Genomic DNA, 25,605 nt, shown 5'->3' with positions numbered 1-25,605 from the left:
GATGACAACAATTTTAATAACATGTTTGAATTAATTCCTTTCTCCTTTAGGTCTCCATTTTTTGCACGGGCGTATCTTTTTTTTTTTTTTAGCTCCACAGTCCATCACTTTTGACCCATTTCATTTTCAAAAAAGTCATTTGAATAGTTTAAATTACTTGAAAATTGTTTAGACTGTAACTAAGTGTTAACCAAGCCTAAGATCTTAAATATCAGACTTACTTTATAATGTAATAAATTTTATATTTGTGGGTGCTCTCAAGCCTCACATCAGATGGATGTGTGAGTGTGTTAGTGTGTATAATAGGACATTCGGACTGTTTGGGTACCAACTGCGTTAGGTGATTTTTTTTTAGTTTTTGGTCTGAAAAAATAAATTTTATATTTAGAATTAAAAAAGTATAACATAATACAAAGATTACAAAGAATCCGCAGCATGTGAGCCGGGGAAAACGTAATCCGAGCATGAAATCTTGAGACAGATGGTTTTTTTTTTTTTTTTGACCAGAAGAGACAGATGGTTAATTAGTAGCAATCTAAACCTCTTTAATAACCATTATGGGTTTGGACCTTGGACTTTCGGAGTTACTTTTCTTCTTCAGACAGGGAACTGCTGACGTGGATTGCTCCCATTTACTCGGATTGATTTTCTCGGCTCTCAATTCCCATTTTGCAGGGCTCCTTTCTTTCTTCTCCACATTCTCGCTTCCCTCCCTGTTCCCGCTCGGTCCCCGCCGGTGTGCTTCCCCGGGAATCTTTCGCCGACGAGGTTCCCGAGGGCCATTGTTCCAATTTCCAGATTCACCCCAATCCGTTAACTCCCTCGTCCTCTCTATTTCCGATTGACGTCCCCCGCTATCGAGCTCGAAATCTTCATCGGCGGTTTTTGAATTTATTTCTCTCGGGAGTCAACTGTTTCTCTGTTGTTTTGTTCTTTCTTCCCCCCCTTCTTTCGATACAGAAGCTGGGGGTTATAGTTCTCGGTGAGTTTCTTTCTCCTGTGTTATCTCGGATTTTTATTTTGGAATATGGCTCCCTTTGGATTCGATGGAAGCATTCCATAATCGATAAACGACTTTCGACACGGGGAATAATTTTTTTCGTCTCTTCTGGGAAAAGAAATTCATTTTTTTTTGGCCCTTTGCAATACTTTTTCTTCATCTAATTTGAAATTTGATTGTGTATTTTGATGGTGCTATGGTTGCAGGAATTGGACCGGTTGCTTTCGCAGATGGCTAGTCAAAGCAGTTCTTCTCGAAGGAGTCTGTCGTCGGTGCCGGGGAGGAGAAAATCCTTTCAGAATGGAGCCTCTGAGTCTAAGCCCCGGAAATCTCTATCCTCTTCGCGCCCGCCGTATGTTCTTGGGTTGCTATGTTATTTTGAGTTCCCTAACATTTTTGCTAAAAAAGTGAATTGCGGTTCCCTAATTTATGCTTGTGGTTGAGTGGCGATATGGTCCCCGACTTGTTGTTCAATCTTCTCTGCTTTCTTTATAGTTGATTCTGTTAACCTCCCTGCCTTATCTCTTGTTTGATGAGTTACGCATCGGAGAATCAAGATTTTTCATCGTCAATATGGTCTGAATAATGCTTTGAAATTATAGAGAAATTTTAGAATGAAATTTTTCTTCGAGATATATTCGTCTGAAATATGACATTCTCCGTGGTCTTGATCGTTTGACTTTTTAAGTTTTCGCCCGTGGCTTTGCGCTTACTAGAGATAGATATTCAGGTTGGCAGGTGCCATAATTGCGTTGCCAATATCAGTCTCCAAGATGTCAGTGTTCAACAAAATTATGAATTGGACTTTATATGCGTTTTCTCATTAACTGGTTTGACTTTATTAGTTCAAATCACTTCATAACATTCCTCTGGGTTTGGACTTTGATTATCAGATTAACAGGAGAGCGGACAGTGAAATCATTACGACTATCAAAGGCTTTAACCGTACCTGACACAACTACTGTGTCTGAAGCTTGCCGTCGGATGGCTGCTCGCCGAGTTGATGCCCTGTTGTTAACTGATTCTAATGCTTTGCTTTGTGGAATACTTACAGACAAGGTATGAGTCATATTTATCTTTGTTTCACTTTGAAGGAAGCACATAAAACATTTGGATTTTGCACCTGGTATTGTACTCCAACAGATATTAGTTTCTATCTTATTTTGTGGTTAAAGGATGTAGCAACAAGAGTTATTGCTGGTGAGCTTAATCTTGAAGAGACACCTGTTTCAAAGGTTATGACAAGAAATCCAATATTCGTCCTTTCTGATACTCTTGCTGTGGAAGCCCTCCAAAAGATGGTGCAAGGTTGGTATTGTGCAGGGAGGCACACCGCATGCATACCTTTTCATGATTGTTGCTATTTGAAATCTCACCGTTTGAATACAGAGCTGATAGCTGATCTTGTTTGCAGGGAAATTCAGACATTTACCGGTGGTGGATAATGGAGAAGTTGTTGCCTTGCTTGACATAGCAAAGTGCTTATATGATGCTATTGCGCGCATGGAAAGGGCGGCTGAAAAAGGAAATGCCATTGCTGCTGCTGTTGAAGGTGTTGAAAAACATTGGGGGACATCTTCTTCTGGTTTGTTCAACATTCCTTTTTTTACTCTGTGGTTTCTGATCAGGGCGTTATTGGATAAATCTTTATTGTACTTAGTTTCTGACTTCTCAGTTTCTGAGTTTATTTTGGTCACTGTGTAGGCCCTAACACATTCATTGAGACTCTTAGGGAGCGGATGTTCAAGCCCTCTTTGTCTACAATCATTTCTGAGAATTCAAAGTAGGTAATACTTTCTCTCTCTCTGTTTTTTTTTTTATTGAAGAAGAATTACCTTATTTGCATGTCTGCATGTTTGCAACTACTGTGCTGGTTCCATTTAACAAGCTCGTGAATTTTTCAGGATTGTAACAGTTTCACCAACAGAATCAGTTTTGACAACAACAAAGAAGATGCTTGAACTTCGTGCAAGCTGTGCAATTGTGACACTTGAAGGAAAATCTCATGGCATTCTTACGTAATTTTTAGGCCCTTAAAATTGCCACCCCTCCTCTTATTTAAGATAGGCTATATTTTGACCTTTTTTTTTTTTTAACACTGCTGTAATTTCGGAACAATATTCTTTTGTGTTCGTTTATATATTTGTTAAATAAACCTATGCTATTTCAGTTCAAAGGATATCTTGATGCGGGTAATTGCACAAAATCTTCAACCAGAGTCAACTCTTGTTGAGAAGGTAGTTCTTCCTTTCATTTCCGCTCTAACCATTGTTAGATTTTGCCATATGTGTTAATACGATAATATGTACAACCACATCACTCTTCTCATGTACTTGAAGAAAGGAGCGGTGATTCTGAAGTTAATCGTTCTCATTTTTCTGTCTTTTAATATAATTCAATATACTTTGCAGGTCATGACTCCCAACCCACAATGTGCAACCATTGATACTCCAATTGTTGATGCACTTCACACTATGCATGATGGAAAATTTTTACATCTTCCTGTGGTTGATAGAGGTAGCATTCTATGCTCAGGATGGTTTTTCTTTGGCTGAAATGTTGAAGACGTTTGTACATGAGTATTTCATATTTGGCTTGTTGAAACAGATGGCAATGTAGTTTCTGTAGTTGATGTGATTCATGTTACTCATGCTGCTGTGGCAACAGCAAGTCAGGTGTGTTACCTTATACTGTGACGTCAGTGATATCTTTTTAGTCTCTTCGGAATACAAGTTGCTTGAATTTAGATTAGTTAGGCATGAAGCTTGTTTTTATGAGATGTATGCACTAATTTTTAGGTGATTTTGGATGTTTTGTTCTTTCAATTTAAGGTCTATATATGTACTAATACGTTTTTGCTGCATCATTTTGTTTGCCAGACGAATTGATCAGTGTATATATATTCCATTCATCTTAATCTGAACACACGCAAATGTTAATCTTTATAAAGACTTTCTTTTTTCCTAAATTTCAAATGCATGTTCATTCTAGTCTTTGCTGTCATCGGCTTATCATTTGTTTTTTGGTGACCATTAAATAATCACTATAATAACATGTGATAACTTTTTCCTGAATAGCTTTTGTGATGTACTGTAGAAACTTCAACTTTTTCCCCAAAAGTTCAGTATGTCATTGTTTTGTTGATCAAGTTTCCCTTTATGCCACCAGAATTTTTTTTTGTTTGTTTTATATTTCTGTAATATTAGGATACGACACTACTTGTTTGTTTTACTTCTTAAGCAGGTTGGAAATAGTGGCAGCTTTAACACTGAAGCTGCAAGCACCCTGATGCAAAAATTTTGGGATTCAGCCATGGCGTTAACTCCAAACGATGATGATGATGACACCAGAAGGTTATATACACATTGTTGGTGCTAGATTCCAATTTTTTAATGCACTTGTTAGTTAATACTCAAATTTTATCAATAATGTGCCAGTGACGGTTCCTTGAAATTGGCTTCTGATGGAGGAGATACTGCAAAGTCTCTTCCTTATCTTTCGTCAAGCATGACAAATACGTTTTCCTTCAAAATACAAGATAAGAAGGGACGGATGCATCGATTCACATGTGGTATGCAATATCGTGTTGCAGATTAGAGCTTTGAATTTAAGTGCAGTCTTCCTGTTATCTTTGACAGCATTCGGAAGGTGGTTTCAGCCTTTTGTTTATTTGTTCCCTGTGGTTCTTTCATGAGTCTCACTCTTGAATCTGGCTTAATCTTATTTCCCTGTCAAATTGATGTGTAAATCTATATTTATTGTCATGTTCAAAGATCTGACTTTGACAGTACTGTTGTTGTAAACTAGATCCTCTTTTGATTTTGTACAAATAATCATTGTTTGATTAACTTTACATGGTTGCTTGCAAGTTCAGATACTCGGAATTTGACAGAGGTTATAACTGCTATCATTCAGAGAGTCGGTAATGAAATTGACCCGAACAACCTGCCCCAAATTCTGGTATCTTTTGACCTTTCAAGATATAGTATTCCTCTAGTCTTAATATAAGACCTATTTAACTAAGTTAATTAGATTAAGGAAGTTAGGTAAATTAGTTAATTATAAGAAATATGACATGTTTTTCCTAAAATATCATAATTATCTTCCGTAATATCCTCTCTCTCTCTTCTACTTGATTATGATTGAGGGAGTATCTATAGGGGTAATTTAAGAAAAATTGATAAATATGACAAATATGTCTTATATTTAGGATTACAATCAACTAAATAATTAGGTCATATATTAAGGATCGGAGGAGTATTTACTATTGCATGGTTAGGCCAATATCTTCTTTTTCCCCTGATGCTAGCCGGTTAAATTTTTGCTTGTAGTATGAAGATGAAGATCATGACAAAGTTATATTGGCTTCAGATAGTGATCTTGCTGCAGCTGTTGACCATGCAAGGTCGACAGGCATGAAGGTATGGCTGGATCTGATTTCTGTCCAAATCTTGTATGGTTTGATGTTCTGAAGGATGCTTTGCTTTTTGACTGAACCCAGAAAGATCCGCAGATTGCTCCCAACCCCCCCCCCCCAAAAAAAAACAAAAAGCCAAACAAAAGAGAGAGATAGGGAAGCGAATTGAGATGGAATGGTGGGTGTATGCCTGAAAGGATTGTTGACTTTGTGAAGATAAATTTTTGCAGGGATTGAGATTGCATCTGGACTACTCAGGAACAACTGGTCGTAGGAGGGGTTCTGGTTCGGGAAGCTTGGATTACGCTAAAAGTTCAGATGCATGGGCTTCAGCATACAGCGCTGTTGCAGCTGGAGCTGCAATTGTTGCCGGCTTAGGCTTGTTAACATACTTGAAGCGTACTTCATGAGAATGAGAGGAGCAGAACGGAATCTGGATTTGAGTTCCAGTAGAGACCAACCTGAAGTTGAATCTGGAACGCTGGAGCAGTGCAGTCTTTGCGCTTGCCACTCTGTATATGCTAAATTAATTTTTGTACGAGTGTATCTGTTTATACATGAAAAATCCAAATATACTTGTCATTATTTCATTCCGATGCTCCTTATTATGTACTTTGGGATGCATCATCCTTGGATGCTTTGTATACCAAAAACAAAGGATGTGCAGCTTTAAGATTGCTGGGGATTGTGTGCAAGGAATAAGTAAAGAATAATCAAGAGGTTGGCTTTTTTTGTTTGGCATTGTGGGTTCTTAAAGAATCATTTGATCAGTTTTTGAATTGATTGACATTGATAATTTATCCTTGATTATTGTCCTTTTAGTGAAAGCACATGTCACGACCAACAGTTTCTGTATATGCCCCGCAAAAATGACATAACCATGAAATCGAAATTGCTTTCCGCTGGGATGAAATTAATGCGCAAGTGTTTCCCTTGATTCAACATTTTTATTTTTGGGAAAAATCGGGTCAGTCACGTGCCCTCAAATTTGGGCGGACGAGTGCGCGCGTGTGTTTTTAAAATTTTTTTTCAAATGATTGACTTTCTCCATCTCTGTTCAGGTGAAAGTTCCTCTCACATGAGCCGTATTCAAGTAAAAATAAGATTGAATCTAGGAAAAAAGACAGAAAAATGACAGATTAACTTGAGAATAATAGAAACGTCCGTTGACTTTACAAAATCTCATTTTGGTCACATGAGATCAGATTGAGATTATCATGTTAAAAGAAAAGATTAAATTGTTCTTCATTTTATTTATTGTTTTTAAAATATTAAAGCCCTCATTAGTCGGCCGGTCGTTGGAGCTTCGGCGACAGCAGTCACTGGAGTTCCGGTGACGGGCCAACAATTGGTCACCTGAGCTCCGGTAGTCGGAAATAATTTTTTTGAAAATTTTTACAACTTTAGTATAACGGTTAACTACTTTTATAACGCTATTAACAACTTCAGTATAATAGTTGACAACAGGTTTTCTGAGGAACTCAACAAGCTCTGGCAGTGGGAAACAATTTTTTAAAATTTTTTTACAATTTCAATATAATAGTTAACAACTTTTGTAACGCTATTAACAACTTTAGTATATCAGTTAACAACAGGTTTTTCAAGAAATTCAACAATTGATCACCGGAGCTCCGGCGGCTGAAAAGAATTTTTTTGAAAATTTTTACAACTTCAGTATAACGGTTAATAATTTTTGTAACGCTATTAACAATTTCAGTGTAGCGGTTAACAACAGGTTTTTGAGTTTGTTAACGGTATTACTGAAGTTGTAAAAATGCTATTTTTTGAATTTCCCAAAAAACCTGTTATTAACTGCTATATCGAAGTTGCTAATAGAGTTACAAAAGTTATTAACCATTGTACTAAAGTTATAAAATTTTTTTAAAAAAAGTAGTAGTTAAAGTTATAAAAATACCATTTTTTTTACATTTTTAAGAAAATCTGTTATTAAATGATATACTGAAGTTGTTAATAAAGTTACGGAACTTGTTAACAATATTACTAAAGTTGTAAAAATGCTACTTTCTGAATTTTTCAGAAAACTTGTTATTAACTGCTATATTAAAGTTGTTAATAGCGTTACAAAAGTTGTTAATCGTTATACTGAAATTGTAAAAATTTTCAAAAAAAATTGTTTCTAAAAACCTATTGTTAACTGATACATTGAAATTGTTAATAGCGTTACAAAAGTTGTTAACTGTTATACTGAAGTTGTAAAAATTTTCAAAAAAATTATTTCTGGCCGCCGGAGCTTGTTGAATTTCTCAGAAGACCTATTGTTAACTGTTATATTGAAGTTGTTAACCATTATACTAAAGTTGTAAAAATTTTTAAAAAAATTATTTCCAATTACTGGAGCTCGGGTGACCAATTGTCGACCGATCGCCAGGGTCAGTGGGAGTTTTGGTATTTTAAAAATAATAAATAAAATGAAAGGTAATTTGATCTTTTTATTTAATATGATAATTCCAATTTAATCTCAAAGTCACATGAGACCAAAATGGGATTTTGCAAAATTTAGCGGATGTTTCTGTCATTCCCAAGTTAATTTGTCATTTTTTTTGTCTTTTTCCCTTGAATCTATATGCTGTGAATGATCGAGCAATATATATAAAACTGGAAACAAACAAATGATAAATAAAATGATTATCAGGTAGGTCTCTTAAATAGATAGATAAGCCATATATTTGGCTTTGAAAGTAATTATAATGATCATTTAAGAATATCTATTCAAGACCAGGTTCCTAAAGATACAGATTACAGAAGTCCTCTAAATCCACGTTAATCAAACCCATAGGAATGCATGAAACCCCTGATTAGCAAATCCATCCAAATAATGCCCAAAAAGTTCACGTGAAAAATAAAATAATTCCAAGCTTCACATGCATGCCGTTGTGGTCATTCGCTGGGCCCACAAGAGTCGTCCCTAATGGCAGTTTCTTAGCATCTTTCTTCCATATCCCTCCTCAAGCTTTTAATGATTGCAATACATACAAACGCGTAGAGTCAAAAAAGAGTTCAATTGTTTCACCGTCTGACGGTAAGTATTCCAAGAAACAGTAACTATAAAACCCCGAACCCAAAACAAGATGCTCGACAATGGAGTACGTCGTGAGCTATAAACGCAAAATACCCACTAAAAGTTACTTTCCGTTCTCATTTCATTAACTGCTTCTCCTTATCTGCAGCCACCATTGAAGGTAGTACCACCATACACGCAGTAACCCACGAAACCAGAAGCTTCTCTCCGTTTCTCTGCTTTCTATTCTCCATATCACACCCACTAAGCACAGATCTTGCACGAGCGATCAAACTTTGCTCTGCATCTGAATTCACCTCGCATTCCATTTCTTCCTCCCTCACCGGCGTTAACTGAAACCACGACCCAGAAAAACCCAGTTCTCAAAATCCATCTTTTCGAGGGACAATGGGAGGTACCAAACCCAGATTACTTCACCCATTTTGTTCCATTTTCTTTCTCCATCTCACTCTGCTATGTCTGCTTCTGTCGTCTCCCAATGTGCTCGCTACCTCACAGAAGCAACAACCCATCAAAACTATTGTAGTTTTGGTTATGGAGAACCGCTCGTTCGATCACATGCTGGGATGGATGAAGAAAGCCATCAATTCATTGATCAATGGGGTTACGGGCGAAGAATGCAACCCGGTTTCCACAAAAAGTCCGAAACCGAAAGCAATTTGCTTCACGGATGATGCGCAGTTCGTGGATCCGGATCCGGCGCATTCGTTTGAAGCAGTGGAACAACAGGTATTCGGCTCTGCTTCCTTTCCTTCCATGAATGGATTTGTCGAACAAGCATTATCAGTGTCTCAAAACCTCTCTGAGACTGTCATGAAAGGCTTTAGACCTGAATCTCTGCCTGTTTATGCTGCTTTAGTTCGAGAATTTGCTGTATTCGATAGGTGGTTTTCTTCAATTCCGGGCCCTACTCAGCCAAATAGGCTTTTTGGGTACTCTGCTACTTCTCATGGTTCAGTAAGCCATATCGCTAAGCAGTTAGCTAAAGGGTATCCGCAGAAAACCATATTTGACTCTCTCCATGAGAATGACATAGACTTTGGGATATATTTCCAGAATATTCCCACAACCCTGTTCTATAGAAATCTAAGGAGATTGAAATACATATTCAAGTTCCATCAGTATGATCTGAAGTTCAAGAATGATGCTAGAAATGGGAAGCTTCCTCCCTTGACAGTGATTGAGCCCAGGTATTTTGACCTGATAGGCTTCCCTGCGAATGATGATCACCCATCTCATGATGTAGCAAATGGACAGAAGCTCGTGAAAGAGGTGTATGAGACTCTGAGAGCAAGCCCTCAATGGAATGGGACTCTTCTGGTGATTACATATGATGAACATGGTGGGTTTTATGATCATGTAGAGACTCCTTTTGTCAATGTTCCTAGTCCAGATGGGAACACAGGACCAGCTCCATATTTCTTCAAGTTTGATCGGTTAGGTGTTCGCGTGCCCACAATTATGGTCTCACCTTGGATTAAGAAAGGAACTGGTAAGCGCAAACAATGCTTTGCAGCTTAATGGGATTGAGGATGCTATAAACATAAACAAATCATAACAAACATGCATTATCTAATCAAGGGGATGATGTGTTTGCTTGTTTAGCTTCAATTAAGCGGCGCATTATCTAATCGTGCATTATCTAATGTTGCAGTTGTAAGTGGTCCCAAAGGACCAGCTCAAAACTCAGAGTTTGAGCACTCTTCTATACCTGCCACCATTAAGAAGATGTTCAACCTTTCCTCTAATTTCTTAACCCACAGAGATGCATGGGCTGGCACATTCGAGAGTATTGTTTCAGAGTTAACCTCACCCAGAACGGATTGCCCAGGTAATCGTTTCCTGACCTAATTATGTCAATTGTGTTAAAAACATTCTCGTTTGGGTAGATTTTTACTTAAATGGTTTTTTTGTATCAAGATGTTTAATAAATATATGGTAAATTTCCTTTTTTCGTATATTTATGAGGAGAAATAGCAAGCAACAAGTGGGAAAAAAAAGACACATCATTTTTGACTGAATGATGTGGGAGGCGAATTATCAGTTAGACAGTCACCATTAAGAGCATATCTCCCATTGCTAGAGGTGAATAAACTGATAAAGAAAGCATGAAATTTTGTGTTGCAGAAACTTTGCCAGAAGTTACTCCTCTGAGGAGCAGTGAAGCAAAAGAAAATGGTGGGTTATCGGAGTTTCAGAGTGAGTTAGTCCAACTGGCTGCTGTTCTAAATGGGGACCACTTCTTGAGCAGTTTCCCAGATGAAATGAGCAAGAAGATGAGTGTAAAGGAAGCTCATGGATATGTGAAGGGAGCCGTTTCAAGATTCATAAGAGCCAGTAAAGAGGCCATCAAGCTAGGGGCGGATGAATCTGCCATTGTAGGTATGAGATCATCCCTCACTACCAGGTCTTCACCCCATAATTAAAAGGAAAAAGAAAAATAGATTATCCCGGTATGGTTTGTGCCTAAGTTTGTACCTAGTTAAGGATGGGTCATGTAACTAAGTAATCATTTTAGGGTATACTTGAAAGCTATAGAAAGAAAGTGTGAGATGCTGAAATCCTGCTCTTTGCAATTGGAAGAGGAAAAGGAAAATATTAAATCAAGTGATTGTCGCAAATTAGCAATCACTTTTTCGCTTTCTCTTTTTCTAGTTATCATTTTCCCCTTGTTTGTTAAGAGTACTTTATAGTCTTGTGTGGCCCCAAGAAATTCGCAAGGAGAGTTTGTCATCTATCTTTGACTATCATTTGCATTATTCCTATGTTTGGTATGAGAGAGTTGGAAATGAATGCAGAGAACAGAAAAATTTTATGAACTCACTTTAAAAAAATTAGAATTTAAAAAATTGGAGAAGTAAATTAATAAAAGTTTGATAAAAAGAATATGCAAGATAAAACAGTAAGCAACATAAGTTAAAAGCTTTTAATTCTACTTTTTTAATTTTTTTAAATGGAGCTCACTGAAACTTTCTTACTCCCCCCCTCCCCTTATACCAAACGCCCCAAGAGAACTCAACTGTAATACTCATCAGAGTCAACGATGCTTGATCCATATTCAGGGAGTTCGGTTTGTATTTGAGCAAAATTAAAACGGAAATGATCAGCAAAAATTGGAGACGCAACCCATCGTGTAGTGCTTTGTTTTTGGGGGTCAACAACCTGCAGATTTGCTTTGTTCTGTTAGATATGCAGCATTCACTAATTCGATCGGGAGCGATTTTGTTGTCATTTATGAACCTCCTCAACTTTAAAGAGCTTCTCTGTTCTTAACCGCTGCTTTTTTTTTTTTTTTTTTTGAATCGGGACGTATTGAAGCTGCGAACTGCGCCACCACAGGCAACATGCTCTGGATAACTAAACTGACTCTTATTTTCATAGTCATTTGTACTCAAAGCAAAAATGCAGCATTCAATATTCAACATGCGAGAAATATTGTTACCAATCTTTGCTCAAAAACAAGTTCAGCAGAAGGCAATGCTTTACCGAGTATTTTTTTTCTTTGGTGAAGGGGGTTTGTTAAACAAACGTGGCTTAAGCCAAAACAAGAATTACGCCTCCAAAATTGCGATCTGTATTTGTGAGCATGTGCTATCGGGTCACAGAACAGAATACAGCCTGCAGACAACACGCAGAATTCCACTGGGAAAAAAAAAAAAAAAAGGCATGTCCCTGCAACGAAAGCGCATTGTCAGACCATGATTGGAAATAGGAACTCAGGAAAGCATATTAAGAGTATTCCTTATCCACAGAATGAACATATACGATATTAGGTAACATGATATCCAGATGCAGAACTCATCATCCAATGCTCAAACATTTGATCCCAAGAGGGGGAAAAAGCACAGGGAGAAGGTTAAGAACATAACTTTGATCAATTAATGCGACGTCAAGAGTTAAAATATCAAGAATCGTTATTAGCACTTGCTGGTCCCTCGACCTAACTTTTCCATTGCAACGCACCACCTTCAAAATGAATGTGTATTATTGCCCAAAGCCGCAAACTTCAGACTGAACAAGGACTCTGCCAAGTGGAGATATCAGTGATAAGATCCCGCAATTGATCCATGAGAATCTTCAGGTGCATATTCTTGTTGGCAAGCTCCTATATTTATAAACAGAAATAGTTTAACATGGTGGTATAGTTTTTTTTTCTCTCTAAAACCCAAACAATGAGATTGTCAACATATTGAGTCTGAAATTGAAAGTCAATAACAGTAACCGTCAAAGCTAAACGATTCTAGCATTAGCTTTTAAACCGTTTTTGAAAGCAGATTGTTAGATTCACTTGAGACTAGATGACTTTTACATGCACTTTAATCAATAAATCTTGAAACCATCAACTAAAACCTATGACCAAAGTGACGATTCCAATGTTCATACAATAAAAAGAACATGACAGCGTGTAGAATTTGAAATTTATACAGTTATTTCCAACTAACCTTCCTTAGACAAGAGGCTCGCTCTTCCAAATTCTCAATTTCAGCTTGTTCCGAAGGGCTAGCAGCTGAGCCAGCGTCAAATGCTTTCGCCTATTATATGCCAAAAGAGTTAGTTTAACCGGGAAAACAAAACATTCGCTACATACTCTATTGTGTAATAATATTCTTTAGTGTCATGAACCACAATCAAAATAGTTTCTAAATTTCAAGAAGATCAGACGTTTTTACTAATGTCATATCTTTGACCACTAACATTGTTATGGAGTTAGTGTCATTTGTAGTGTGTTCACTGAATGATATTGCAGTCTCTCCTGCCCACAACGACTTCAGATTCATGCAGTTGATTAAAAGAAAAACTTGATCCAACGAAACACCAACCTTCTAGAACAGCGACAGCAGATTATTAATTTAAAGGCACAGTAGGGTTCGTAATGGTACCTTCTGAGCGTTGGGAATAGCAGCGAGAATGGCCCGGAGTGCATTAACAGAATTCTTATACCGAAAGCGAGCATCTTCCAGGGTTCCACCAGTAGCGCCACCTCCGACGGCATTCTCGGTATTATCAGAAGGTGAATCCGCCGTCGCGACGCCATTAGAGACAGAAGAGGGAGAAATGGGAGAGGGATTGGACCACGAGGTGGCATTACAAAGCTCGTGGTTGATGGAAGAAAGGATCTGGAAAGCGTGATCGATAGTGTCTTCAAGATGCTTCTGGCCCTCCAATGCCAGCTCCCGCGTAGTTTTGGAGCTTGACCTAATGCTGCTTACTGACTCGTCTTCTCCCATCTCCATCCTCACTGGAACGAAGTTACGCAACACAAATCTGAAGATTGGGGGTGCCTCTTGAATAAATTATAAAGTAAATATATGACCTTCCATTGAGTAGTCAAAACCAAAATGATTTTCCTTATAACTTCTTGCAACCAAAATCTTATTTGTTTTTCAAAGCATTTGGTCACAGATTTGGGAAGCAAGAATATTCGAAGATTTGGTGAAAGATTTTGCGGGCTGAGGTGGCCAAAAATCCAAAATTGATTAGGGTATGTTTGGGTGACCCCAAACCATGGTTTGGGGATTTAGTCACCCAAACACCCCCTCCAAAAACCAAAACCATGGTTTTGGGTCAAAACCATGGTTTTGACTCCAAAACCATGGTTTTGGAAAAAGCAAAATTTTTTTGCTTTTGGAGAAAAAAGGGAGAGTGTGAGGGCCTATATGATATGTATCTTGTTATTTTTTTTATAAACATATTTTTTATAAATATATTTAATCTTATATTTTATAAATATATATACACATTAATTATTTATTAATTATATTATCTTATGTATTATTAATTATGTTGGTAAAAAACATATTATTAACAATTTTATTCCTTCAAATTAAAATATATCATAAAATCTATTTTTTCTGTAATTATCATATTAACTCATGTCTTTTTTTTAGTAATTTGTATATATAAAAAGTGCTTTTGATAACAACTATCCAAACACTCTCACTTCTCAGAATCACTTTTTTACAAAATCTATTCTTCACAGAATCTATTTTCTCCAGAATCTATTCTCCAGAATCACTTTTTCAAACCACGGTTTGGTTTCATCCAAACAACCCTAAGGGTGTGTTTGACATCATGGTTTTGGGACCCAAACCATGGTTTGGAAAAAATGTTAGCGAAACATTCTTAAAAAAATTAAAACCATGGTTTGGGTTCAAAATCATGGTTTTGAGAAAAACAGAAATTTTTTACTTTTGGAGGAAAAATGGGAGAGTGTGAGAGCCTATAGGATATGTATCTTGTTGTTTTTTTTATAAACATATTTTTTATAAATATATTTAATCTTATATCTTATAAATATATATACATATTAATTATTTATTAATTATATTATCTTATATATTATTAATATATGTTAATAAAAAATATATTATTAACAATTTTATTCCTTTAAATTAAAATATATCATAAAATATATTTTTCTATAATTATCATATTAATTTATGCCAATTTGTATATATAAAAAGTACTTCTAATAACAATTATCCAAATACTTACACTTCTCAAAATCACTTTTTCACAAAATCTATTCTTCAAACTATAGTTTGGTTTCATCCAAACACACCCTAAGATTCACTGATTCAATAATAATTGCAAAAAACCGACCGACCACAGTGGGAGTCGAACCCACGACCTTCTGATCCGAAGTCAGACGCGCTAATCCACTGCGCTATGCGGTCCCGAGTGATGTTCTCATTCAAAATGATACCCAACCAAATGAGGTTCTTCCCTTTCTTTTCCTGGAGAAATGACTGACTTTATTTATTAATACTTCTTCGAATCTTAAATATAACATTTATTTTATAGTGTAAATAAAAACTTGAAGCTAAAAATTATACTTCTCCTACTTTAAATATAAGATCTCTTTTTTGTAGTGTACGAGTTTTATATTTAGAACTGAAAGTGTATAATTTTTAGTTTAATAGAAATCTAAACCATTTTACCTCTCTACTAGGGTCTAAATGTTGTAGTTTAAAACTTGATGGGACAAAAATTATATTAATCCTTCTAAATAACACCAAAACTATAAATAAAAATTAAATTCATGAGGGTAAAAAAAACCACGGGTTTGCGTCTTACTGGTAGGTCTTGTAAAGTTGTAAGTAATGCATCCTGATTTGTATTAACTTGGATAATTAATTCAACCAAAAAGCGTCATTATTTGTAAAATTATCACTTACATGTCAGCCACGCACGCGTTCATCTCAAATTTCATATAAGTTTGGGCGTGCCATCTCAACTCATGAGATGATGAGGCTACCCCCCTCCCAATCCTTTTTTTTTTTTATCAATAAAAGATAATTATAAATGTAATTTTTTTTTTCACTTAGTTTGAATAAGATTACCCCACATCCATACTTCAAAACTGGGATCATATCACATCACCGATAATGTATATCTGCTGCAAGTTCACTTGTCAGAAGCAAGTGGATCATAAATTCTATATGGTAAAACTTTATTTTGGCAAAAATCATACAAACATCCCCCTCATCGTAAAATCAATTATTCAGCTGAAACTATGGTATAATTTATAGTCAAGTTATTAAGATCACATTATGGATCATCAATTCTGACTGTGGGAATAATAATATGCTGTCGGAAATACATGAAGTATGAAAATACTTCCTTCTGTTTGTAATTTATATAAATATCACGTTAGCTTATATTCTTATTAGTATTTATATATGAAAAAAAAAAGTGATTTTGATTACAATCATACAGAAATTTTCACTTTTATCAATGTCACCTTTTAGAAAACACCATCCAAATATTATTAATTTTATTAAAAAAATCTATTCTTCTTAAAATCATGATTTTTAATAATTTTTTACAAAAATCCATTCTCTCACCGCAAAATCCCAACACATGACAGCCAGTGGCAGTGGTCCATCTAAGAGTAAAACAAACCGACCATGTGTAATATTTACTTTAAAAAAAAAACCATAACTAAGGTTTAAGATCCCCATTTTATATAGCTACGGGCTCTACCAAGGTCTCTGGAGCACCATTGCTTCCGTTTAGTATGATCACATTCCCATCAGAATCGACATCCACTATAACAGAATCACCCTCTTTGATCTTTCTAGCAAGCATCTTCTCCGCCATGCTGTCCTCCAAAAGTCGCATTACGGCTCTTCTTAGAGGCCTGGCTCCATAACTAGGATCATAACCTTCCTCAACCACTCTGTCCTTAAATCTTTCTGTGACTTGAACTTCAATATCTTTGCCTTTTAACCTGTCAAACACTTCCTTCAGCATTATATCAGCAATCTCCTTCACCTCCAGCTTTGTAAGTTGCTTGAACACAATTATTTCATCTAACCTGTTCAAAAACTCTGGCCTAAAGTGTTGTTTCAATTCCTCAGTCACCAAACTCTTTACACCATTATAACTATTGTCCTTCTCATCATAGTGACCTTTCTCAATTACAGTACTTCCTATGTTTGAAGTCATTATAAGAAGCGTGTTCTTGAAGTCCACAGTTCTGCCCTTACTGTCTGTTAGCCTTCCGTCTTCAAGAATTTGAAGCATCATGTTGAATATATCAGGATGAGCTTTCTCAATTTCATCAAAGAGGATAATAGTATAGGGCCGACGCCTAACTGCCTCAGTTAGTTGACCACCTTCAGTGTAACCGACATATCCAGGAGGGGAACCAATGAGCTTGGCAATAGTGTGCTTTTCCATAAATTCACTCATGTCAAGCCGAACCATGGCTTCCTCAGAGCCAAAGTAGTATGCAGCCAATGCTTTTGCCAACTCAGACTTGCCTACACCAGTTGGACCAGAAAATATGAAGCTGCCAATTGGACGGGTCGGGTCCTTCAACCCCACCCGGGCTCGGCGGATGGCCCGACTAATGGCTTTCACTGCTTCATCCTGACCAATGACCCTCTTTTGTAGGTTTTCTTCCATCTTGAGGAGTTTGTCAGATTCATCCGTTGAGGCTTCCTCAACAGGAATACCAGTCCAGGTAGAGACGATGTGTTGGATGTCAGCTTTAGTGACAACTCGACCTCCAACTCCTAACTCATTCTCAGCCTCGTTCATCTCCTTGCCTTTCTCTCCAAGTGCTGAGATCTGTGCTTTGAGATCCATTTCTCTATCTCGTAGCTCTCCCGCCTGCTCAGAAATTCATATGCCATCAATCCAATGATCATTGACTAAACAAGAATCCAAATTATTAGGAGATATAAAATCATCACTTGATTAAAACAAGGAAAATGTTGATACTGTACTCTAAGTTATCGCGAAACTAGTTGGGCTGTTCTTCAAAATTTTAAAGAAAATCACTATTCTATTCTGTAATGAAGCCAGAGAGTCTCCCTCAGAACATCGGTTTCACCAAAATAATACAAGTAGTCTTAAAATAAAAGATTACCTTTTCAAAGTCTTGGTTGCGGACAGCTTCTTCTTTCTCCTTCACAATCTGCTTGACTTCCTTGTCAAGCTCTCCAGCTTCTTCAGGTAACTAGAATAACATAAACCCATCTCAAGTGACAGAAAACTAATCAATAGAAGAACTGCTAGCAAAGGTAAAAATACACAAGATACCTGTTCAGGTCGAAGTTGAACTCGGGATCCAGCCTCATCAACCAAATCTATAGCTTTGTCTGGCAGAAACCGATCACTGCATGGGGCACAATTATTTAGAAACCAAGAATCACTTGCTTAAGATACACTGGAAGGAGAGCTCCAAGGAGCATCTAATTAAGCTGAAGATACTGCACAGTTACACTATGGAGATGAAATTTAAAAAGAGAAAGGGAACTATTAACATTGTACCGCCAACTTCATTCCAGCTTTAACATATGCAGCCTTGTATCCTCCATCGAAAATTAAAAAAAAAGGGGAAAGAAAGAAAAAAGAGAGAGAGAAAATAAATTGCAACAAACCTGATATATTGGTGTGACAACTGAGCAGCAGCTACAAGGGCTTCATCAGTGTATCGGACTTTGTGGTGAATTTCAAAACGTTCTCTAAGTCCTTCCAAAATTTGTATTGTCTCATCCACCGTAGGCTCTGGTACTTTAACCGGCTGGAATCGCCTCTCCAATGCTGGATCTTGTTCAATGTGTTCCCTGTATTCATCTAAAGTTGTCGCTCCTATGCACTGGACAAATCATCAAACATACTCATCCGATCCTTAGTATAAGACCCATTTAACTAATTTGATTAAATTAAAAAATTTATGTTAGTTAATTATAAAAAATATGACACGTTTTTCTTAAAATACCATAATCATCTTTCTTAATACCCTCTCTTTCTTTTCTACTTGATTATGGTTAATGGAGTGTTCATAAGGGTAATTTAGAGAAAATTGATAAATATGATAAATGAGTCTTATATTTAGGATCAAAACCCATTCAACAATTGGGTTCTATATTAAGAACCGGAGGAGTATAATCATTTAGTATAATTTCAATATAAGAATCAATGGATACATCTAACTACTTATTAATGGCCGATTTAGTAAGGGATTAAGGCTTGCCAAGAACTCCATCGGCATTTGGTCTAACTTGATCATCTGGCATTCTGAGATTAGAGTTGTTTTGGGATTTCATATTCCAAACCCTACTTATTATTTTATTAATTCTTATTACATGCCAGCAATAATTGTAACTATCCATGGGATTTCATATTGCAACCTCAATGTTGGTTACTGCTCCTCGATCCTTAATATAGGAGCTAATTAGAGAGCTAATGTTTATCTTATATATAATACCTATTTAACATGTTTATCAATTTTTTTTCAAATTAATCTTATTGATATTTTTCTAACAATAATCAAGTAGAAGAGGAAGGGGAAGAATTAAGAGAGATGCTTAGGGTATTTTAGAAAAAAACATATTATATTAACCAATATAACTAATATTTTTGATATACTCAAAGTAGTTAATTATGTTTTATATCAAGGATAGGAGGAGTACTTATTATTTTCAAATTAGACAAGTTTGGAAAGCAAAAGCCAAAATAAAGCAAATATATATATATATATATATATATATATTCATTCCCATGCATTCAACATTAAATCCATTTTGCGCTAATATATTACCTGCAGTTCACCTCTTGCAAGAGCTGGTTTTAATATATTTGCAGCATCAATTGCTCCTTCAGCTGCTCCAGCTCCAATTAGAGTGTGCATTTCATCAATGAAAAGTATTATCTTATCACTTTGTTTGATTTCCTCCATTAGTTTCTTTAATCTCTCCTCAAACTCTCCACGATACTTAGCTCCAGCAACAAGTTGACTCATGTCAAGGCTTATAACCTAAATTATTCAGAAGAGAGTAATCTATTAGAAAACAGTAATGGGAAAGACACAAATATATGACTAACTAGTTACTAAAAAATTAGACATAATAGATCACCTTCTTCCCATGTAGAATTTCAGGTACATCGCCATTTACAATCCGTTGAGCAAGACCCTCGACAATAGCTGTCTTCCCAACACCAGGTTCTCCAATTAAACAAGCATTATTTTTTTTAAAACGAACTAAAATTTGAATGACACGTTCAATTTGTTGCTCCCTTCCAACAACAGGATCCAATTTTCCCTGCAAAGGAGGGAATGAAGAATTGAAATAATAAGGCATTTACGCATTGAAACATCATATCACGAGTCATCAATAAATAGTACAAAGACTTTTAATTACCTGTTCAGCCAGCTTTGTCAAATTGGTACCATATTCCCCCAAAGTTGGCATTTCTGGGCCCTCATCACTAGCAGTGGCATTGTCAACATTTTCACTAATCATGCGAATAACCTGTGCCCATAAACTAAGATTTTATAACTAAGCTAAGATTTATTAGATCAACAGATAAAAAACAAAACACAGGATGGAAGGAAACTAGCCTGTGTGCGAATATTAGTTGGCTCAAAACCCAGGTTTTTAAGAACACATGCAGCAACACCTCCGCCCTCACGAAGGAGGCCCAAAAGCAAATGCTCAGATCCAATATAATCGTGTCCTGAAATTCTCATGAAGTAAAGATTAAATTTTACGGCAAGGTAAGATAAAATATAAAAACACCGAATAGAATCTTCATCATCAAAATGGTTCACTTAAAATTTTGGTAGTATACTCATAGGAAGACAAGAAGAAGATGGAGAAACTGGGAAAGATTAAGTAATTTGATCGATCACATAAAAAACAGATGAAGGTCTTAACAAAAACTACCAAGTTGGCGGGCTTCTTCATGTGAGAGTTCCAATACATGCTTTGCTCGAGATGAAAATTGAATTTCATCAGCAGAAGCAGCAGCATGAAATCCAAAATTACCAAAACCCTTTCCGATTATCCTCTCAATCTCCAAACGTACATCTTTAAGCTTGATCCCCATAGACTTGAGAACCTTAGCAGCAATCCCAGTGCCTTCTCTAATGAGACCCAATAGAATCATCTCCGTTCCAATAAAATTGTCACCAACACGTTTTGCTTCCTCCTGTGAAAGCACAATTGCTTTGACTGCTTTCTTCGTAAACATGGCTTTTGGTACAAATCTGTTGGCCCTTCTTTCTCGCGTAGAAGAAGAAGCTGCAAAAGACGACACCTCGGAATAAAAATCTTTTACAGGTCTCAGCATTGTGTTTGTGATGTCCAAAGGAGTAACAGCTCGGAGTGCTGGGAAATCCGACGTTCTTAACAAACCAGATGATGAACGTGAAGTGGAAATCATTTTAACTGATCTTGGTCCCTTTCGCTCGCGACCATTCCTTTGCCAGGGCACTTCTAAGCGAGGGACGTGAATTGACTGAGCCAAATAAAGCGTAGCCATGATTTCTCAGTATCTGGCTGCTGCAATGATTTGTTAATGGGATGTGTTAGCCAGCAAGTAATACTCTCAAGTGTAAGCACACTGTTTTGTCTTGCTCGTTAATAAATGATTAATCGGACAACCAATAATTCTTTCTTAGAGGTCAAGTTTAAAAAGTTTCCTTTTAAATAAAAAAAATCAATTAAAATATACTCTTTGCAATAAATGACAATAAAAGAAAGGAAAGATGAGATTAAATAATGATAACTCACCTTCCAATTAGGAAACGTGGTGCGGAATCAAAAATTAAAAAAAAAATTTCATTTAAGTCATGATTTGTAGTGGTAACTAGTGAACACCTATTTTATTCACCTCATTAATAAATAATAAATCAAACAATAAAAAGTAATAATAAAAAAATTTCTTGATTCTTTTTTGGAAGTCAAGTTTGAAAAGTCTCATTTTTTGGTAAATAAAAGAAATCGAATAAAAATCTCTTCTTTAAAATAAATGATAATAAAAGAAAAGATGAGATTAAATACTAATTGATCTCTAAATTAAGAAACGTGATGTGAATTATTGAGGAGGTAAATAAGAAAAATCAAGAATTAAAAAAAATCTGTCATTTTTTATGATTGGCTCTCATTGTGGAAAAATTTTAAAAATTATAAATTGATGATGATTTGGTGCTGAGTTATTATTGTGAGAAAATGCAAAAACGAAAATTTAAAAAAGAAATACAAAACCTTAGGTGATGCCTAATAAAAAAGAGGACGAGCTAAGGAAGCCTTTTTTTTTTTTTTTTGAAAGAAGCCTAACATATATTTTATCTTTGTTCCTTTGGGAGAAGCATGTCAATTGCTTAGTATCATCTTCAATTGGGTCGTTCAATTCTTAATATAATGTCATCAGATTTGTATATATCGTTCATCATCATCTCTATATATGTGACTTTCTTTTCATTACTGCATTTTCACCTAATTCAAAATAAAATTTTTTAAATATATTTATCTCATATTTTATAAATTGCAATTAAAAAATTACTTTAAAGCATCATACCGCCATTTGAAATAAGTTCTTGAGGTCTTGAAATAAGTTTGGACGTCAAGTCTTTCCATTTTGACGTTTCAGTTTTATCATAGTTTCCAATTACAAAACTATTCTTGTTTCAATCAATCATTATTAACACTTTAATTTGTCCAAGCCTCCACAAATAAATAATAACAATTAAATATTAAAACTTTTTTTTTGATTCTTTCTTACAATTTGAATTTGACAAAAAAAAATCTCCGATGCAATAAATGATTAAAAATAAAATTAAAAAAGGTCCAAACTCTTCCCCGTGAAAGTCTTATTTGCAATAGATAACAATTAAAAATAAAATTTAATATTTTAAAAAGTCTTATTAACGATGATTGGGTTTCGAGTAAGGAAATATTGTTTTCAGTCTGTAAGAAAAAAAACAAAAAAATAAATTAAAAAATGCATGATATTTGGTTTTAGGTCAGGAAAAAAAAAATTCTCATTGATGATGATTAGATTGCAGATTGGAAAAATTGTCTTGGTCATTAAATGAAAAACATAAAATAAACGAAAATTTTAAAAAAATTGTATTGGTAAAGCAAATAATACCTAGTGCCTATATAAAGCAGAGGAAAACCGACAACATAAGAAATTAAATTGGGAGAAAAAGGGCGGCAAGTCGTCCATACAGACATACAGTACTATTCATCCCTTCCTTTCCTTCACCCCATAATCCCCTCTTTGTATAAGGAAGGAAAGAAAAAGAAAACTACAGAGAAATATGTTTTAACTGTCTCGTTATAAAAGAAAAGTGAGAGGAAAGAAAAGTGTGATAGAAAATGAGTTTCTCTAAATTTCTCTTCGCATTTGGATAGATTTGGAGAAAACTATTAGTCATGTTGGATTTGGGATGTCTACCATTCCCTCTACTGCTCTTTAAAATTTTCTCACTTCCCAAATCCTTTTTTCTTATTTTTTATTATTAGATTATAAATAAAATGAGTGACATTTTAATATATCATGAAAAAAAGTGGTACAGTTTTTAATTTTTTTATGATTTTTTTTAAAAGTACTCTAAGATTGGTGTGTTTTCTTTTTAATTTCGATACGCATTCTTTGAAAGATTGACATTGCTGTATTAACTAGTATGGTCTGGTTCTGAATAGAGATATAAGTTAATTATGATTCTCAACATCAAAGATCATAAATATCATTTTTCTCAATAGCTTTATTTCTCGTTGCTAATTATGAAGAGATTGTGTTTCAACATGCCAAGATTCATGATGGTCATCTTCTGGAGGCCCAGGAAGATTTTTCCCCCCTTTTAACTATGGAATTTGTTGATAATAAATGACTTGGTTGGCTACTTAATGCAACTAAAGATGTCGATTTTCCCAAATAGAATACTGACGTTAATGTTACATGAGTTATCATACAGCAAGCTTTGGCTTCTCTTTTACCTATTGTTTTGGTCTTGTTCTGCTGGCTGCCTAATGGGACTTTTCAAGTTAGAGTGTGTTTGGATTATAGTGGGAGAAGTAACTGGAAAAAGTCAAATAATATAATATGACTTTGTCTGGATTGACTTTTGTAAAAAAATCAGTTTAAGAAACTATAACTTGTTTGGATAATTAATAAAAAAGTTAGTTTATATATAAAATTACTAAAAAAGATCTGAATATTGTTAAGTAATACTACCTCAAGTCCATAATAAAAAGCTAATTTGCCATTAAATTTGATCCTAAATATAAACAACAGCTATTTATTATAAATAACTAATTTAACTTTCTTAATTTTTCCAAATTAATTAACTAGCTTTTATATTCAATGTATTTAATGTGACAATTGTAAAAGAAATATTGAAAATAAAATCATTAAAAATAAAGGAATTAATTTATTATTAGGAAGAAATTGAAAAATACTACTTTTTACCACACTGTTACTTCCCACTGGTAAAAGCAAGATTGATTTGCTTTTTCCATAAATTCATTGAGATCAAAAGTCATATTGTATAAACGTTAAACCAAACACTACTTTTCCTTAAAAAATCACTGTTTGCCATTTGGATCGTGCATTTTGGTGTCCAAGACATTGATACAAACACACCCTTAAAAATTTGCTTGATTTGAAACGCTTTGTATATAGTTGCATCATGTTGACAAGAAGCAGGTATATTCTCTGTGAGGTTGAAGATGACAAGCCTGCTGAAATGGACTCTCTTCTATTCTATCATCAGAAGATAAAAAAGGACGCAACAAGAGTTAAAGTCAGGCTGGAATACATAGTAGAAGAGAAGATGTGATCTTCAAGCAAGCCTGGTGAAGATCAAGTTTGAGTTTTTTGCCTTTATATTCTTTTCTTCCTCACAGTCCACAGTGTACCAGAAGATTTGTCTATTGAAGATTGCCGACAGTGGCTACAATTCGAGTCAATGAAGAAGGCATTTTGACCTTTCTAATGCATGTCAAGCTTTGCTTTATGACAGTGTTAATAATAACAATAGTTTTATGAGTGCTTTCCCACTGGGAAATTGTGAAGAAATACTTGTGTATGAGGTATATAAGTGCACACATATGGAGCAATCCAGATTTGATCCATAAGCGTAAAGTTGTAAGATCAAAATTTACACCATTTTATGTAAGAAAAGCTGTATGTATACAAGTAATTTGTCAGGGTTTTGTGATCTTCTAGATGTTCTTGAACTACCTATTCACACTGCTAGCGGTACGCATGATTATTCTGTTGATGGAATTCCTTTACTTTTGGGATAATGCCAGTACTTCACACCCTGTCAATTTTGTTTCATCAAGAAGGTATTGAATCTTGTTCACTATCCTGAGGTAGTTGAGATTTGGGAGTTTAAGCCTTATTGTATGAGAAGTTCAAATTTTTAAATTTTTGGTAAGATAAGTTGTCTCATTGCTTATGCATGAACCCCATCGAGTCCTGTGTTTTAGAAATCTCTAAGATTTTCTCCATGGGTAAAGTTTTCTGGAGAGGCAAGTCAGAAAGCAAACCTCACCTTTCCTTTCTCATAAATGATTCCACTACAGTATGTAGATAACATGAAATTGGCCAAAGAGAGAGATCCTACTGACAGTACAGTATAGGAGAGCTCCTTTGTCTCCTGAGGCCAGAGTAATCGGAGAGTATAATATAATCTACTCATAAACTTTTCAGGTTAAATAATATTAATTGCATTGGTGAAAATGTGGATGTCATAGTAAGAACATGAATTTCATTGCAGAAGCATATTTTATGTGAGAGCCTGGAACATCAATAGTGCAGAGGTCTCTGGGGGAAGAAAAGAACAGCGCAGGATCAGTCACAATAGTAAACACATTGTAGGTTTCTTTCTGTGGAGGA

General features: G+C 35.4%; 4 protein-coding genes and 1 non-coding gene across 6 annotated transcripts; 2 read left to right on the top strand and 3 right to left on the bottom strand.

The window, feature by feature from the left end:
* Positions 1 to 675: 675 nt before the first annotated feature.
* On the top strand, positions 676 to 6,213 carry LOC114723104 (CBS domain-containing protein CBSCBSPB5). 2 transcript variants are annotated; one of them, XM_028909256.1, is made up of 15 exons: positions 676 to 982; positions 1,207 to 1,352; positions 1,894 to 2,059; positions 2,176 to 2,308; positions 2,415 to 2,585; positions 2,705 to 2,783; positions 2,905 to 3,018; positions 3,171 to 3,237; positions 3,412 to 3,517; positions 3,608 to 3,675; positions 4,244 to 4,353; positions 4,438 to 4,571; positions 4,875 to 4,960; positions 5,332 to 5,421; positions 5,648 to 6,213. In XM_028909256.1, the coding sequence occupies exons 2-15, from the start codon at positions 1,231 to 1,233 to the stop codon at positions 5,825 to 5,827; spliced, it is 1,626 nt and encodes a 541-aa protein (XP_028765089.1). In that variant the 5' UTR covers positions 676 to 982; positions 1,207 to 1,230; the 3' UTR covers positions 5,828 to 6,213. The 2 variants fall into 2 exon arrangements, with proteins under 2 accessions (XP_028765089.1, XP_028765088.1); XM_028909255.1 differs by having other exon boundaries at positions 4,241 to 4,353.
* A 1,922-nt stretch (positions 6,214 to 8,135) lies between these two features.
* LOC114723105 (non-specific phospholipase C6) lies at positions 8,136 to 11,216 on the top strand. Its single transcript, XM_028909257.1, has 3 exons — positions 8,136 to 9,949; positions 10,112 to 10,288; positions 10,585 to 11,216. The coding sequence occupies exons 1-3, from the start codon at positions 8,845 to 8,847 to the stop codon at positions 10,881 to 10,883; spliced, it is 1,581 nt and encodes a 526-aa protein (XP_028765090.1). The 5' UTR covers positions 8,136 to 8,844; the 3' UTR covers positions 10,884 to 11,216.
* Positions 11,217 to 12,386: 1,170 nt separating this feature from the next.
* Positions 12,387 to 13,792, bottom strand: LOC114723170 (mediator of RNA polymerase II transcription subunit 30-like). The gene is made up of 3 exons (XM_028909328.1): positions 13,338 to 13,792; positions 12,900 to 12,989; positions 12,387 to 12,562 (listed from the first exon to the last, which is right to left on the bottom strand). Exons 1-3 carry the CDS (start codon positions 13,689 to 13,691, stop codon positions 12,464 to 12,466), a joined length of 543 nt encoding a protein of 180 aa, XP_028765161.1. The 5' UTR covers positions 13,692 to 13,792; the 3' UTR covers positions 12,387 to 12,463.
* Positions 13,793 to 15,060: 1,268 nt separating this feature from the next.
* TRNAR-UCG (transfer RNA arginine (anticodon UCG)) lies at positions 15,061 to 15,134 on the bottom strand. Its single transcript has one exon. It is a non-coding gene; the product is annotated as a tRNA-Arg (tRNA).
* Positions 15,135 to 16,422: 1,288 nt separating this feature from the next.
* Positions 16,423 to 21,237, bottom strand: LOC114723147 (chaperone protein ClpC, chloroplastic-like). Its single transcript, XM_028909297.1, has 9 exons — positions 20,640 to 21,237; positions 20,315 to 20,430; positions 20,115 to 20,225; positions 19,830 to 20,015; positions 19,514 to 19,729; positions 18,351 to 18,568; positions 18,010 to 18,085; positions 17,837 to 17,926; positions 16,423 to 17,577 (listed from the first exon to the last, which is right to left on the bottom strand). Exons 1-9 carry the CDS (start codon positions 21,235 to 21,237, stop codon positions 16,423 to 16,425), a joined length of 2,766 nt encoding a protein of 921 aa, XP_028765130.1.
* Positions 21,238 to 25,605: the final 4,368 nt, after the last annotated feature.

The sequence above is a fragment of the Neltuma alba genome, unplaced genomic scaffold, assembly GCF_004799145.2.
Source record: "Neltuma alba isolate B1F8T4 unplaced genomic scaffold, ASM479914v2 tig00012124_pilon, whole genome shotgun sequence".
In the NCBI taxonomy this organism is placed as follows: domain Eukaryota; kingdom Viridiplantae; phylum Streptophyta; class Magnoliopsida; order Fabales; family Fabaceae; genus Neltuma; species Neltuma alba.
The sequence above is the reverse complement of the archived record's forward strand: the minus strand, read 5'-3'. Positions and strand labels throughout refer to the sequence as shown.

What these genes read in the sequence shown, in the direction of transcription:
- LOC114723104 (XM_028909255.1), top strand. Translation starts at nt 1,231, where the DNA reads ATGGCTAGTCAAAGCAGTTCTTCTCGAAGGAGTCTGTCGTCGGTGCCG. An exon ending in CCTCCAAAAGATGGTGCAAG is followed by an intron (nt 2,309 to 2,414) that starts GTTGGTATTGTG and finishes TCTTGTTTGCAG; the next exon opens with GGAAATTCAGACATTTACCG. An exon ending in TTGGGGGACATCTTCTTCTG is followed by an intron (nt 2,586 to 2,704) that starts GTTTGTTCAACA and finishes GTCACTGTGTAG; the next exon opens with GCCCTAACACATTCATTGAG.
- LOC114723105 (XM_028909257.1), top strand. Translation starts at nt 8,845, where the DNA reads ATGGGAGGTACCAAACCCAGATTACTTCACCCATTTTGTTCCATTTTC. An exon ending in TTGGATTAAGAAAGGAACTG is followed by an intron (nt 9,950 to 10,111) that starts GTAAGCGCAAAC and finishes CTAATGTTGCAG; the next exon opens with TTGTAAGTGGTCCCAAAGGA. An exon ending in ACCCAGAACGGATTGCCCAG is followed by an intron (nt 10,289 to 10,584) that starts GTAATCGTTTCC and finishes TTTGTGTTGCAG; the next exon opens with AAACTTTGCCAGAAGTTACT.
- LOC114723170 (XM_028909328.1), bottom strand. Translation starts at nt 13,691, where the DNA reads ATGGAGATGGGAGAAGACGAGTCAGTAAGCAGCATTAGGTCAAGCTCC. An exon ending in CTATTCCCAACGCTCAGAAG is followed by an intron (nt 12,990 to 13,337) that starts GTACCATTACGA and finishes GGCATATAATAG; the next exon opens with GCGAAAGCATTTGACGCTGG. An exon ending in GAGCCTCTTGTCTAAGGAAG is followed by an intron (nt 12,563 to 12,899) that starts GTTAGTTGGAAA and finishes TTATAAATATAG; the next exon opens with GAGCTTGCCAACAAGAATAT.
- LOC114723147 (XM_028909297.1), bottom strand. Translation starts at nt 21,237, where the DNA reads ATGGCTACGCTTTATTTGGCTCAGTCAATTCACGTCCCTCGCTTAGAA. An exon ending in TTGTCACACCAATATATCAG is followed by an intron (nt 18,086 to 18,350) that starts GTTTGTTGCAAT and finishes TGCCCCATGCAG; the next exon opens with TGATCGGTTTCTGCCAGACA. An exon ending in GCAACCAAGACTTTGAAAAG is followed by an intron (nt 17,578 to 17,836) that starts GTAATCTTTTAT and finishes ATTTCTGAGCAG; the next exon opens with GCGGGAGAGCTACGAGATAG.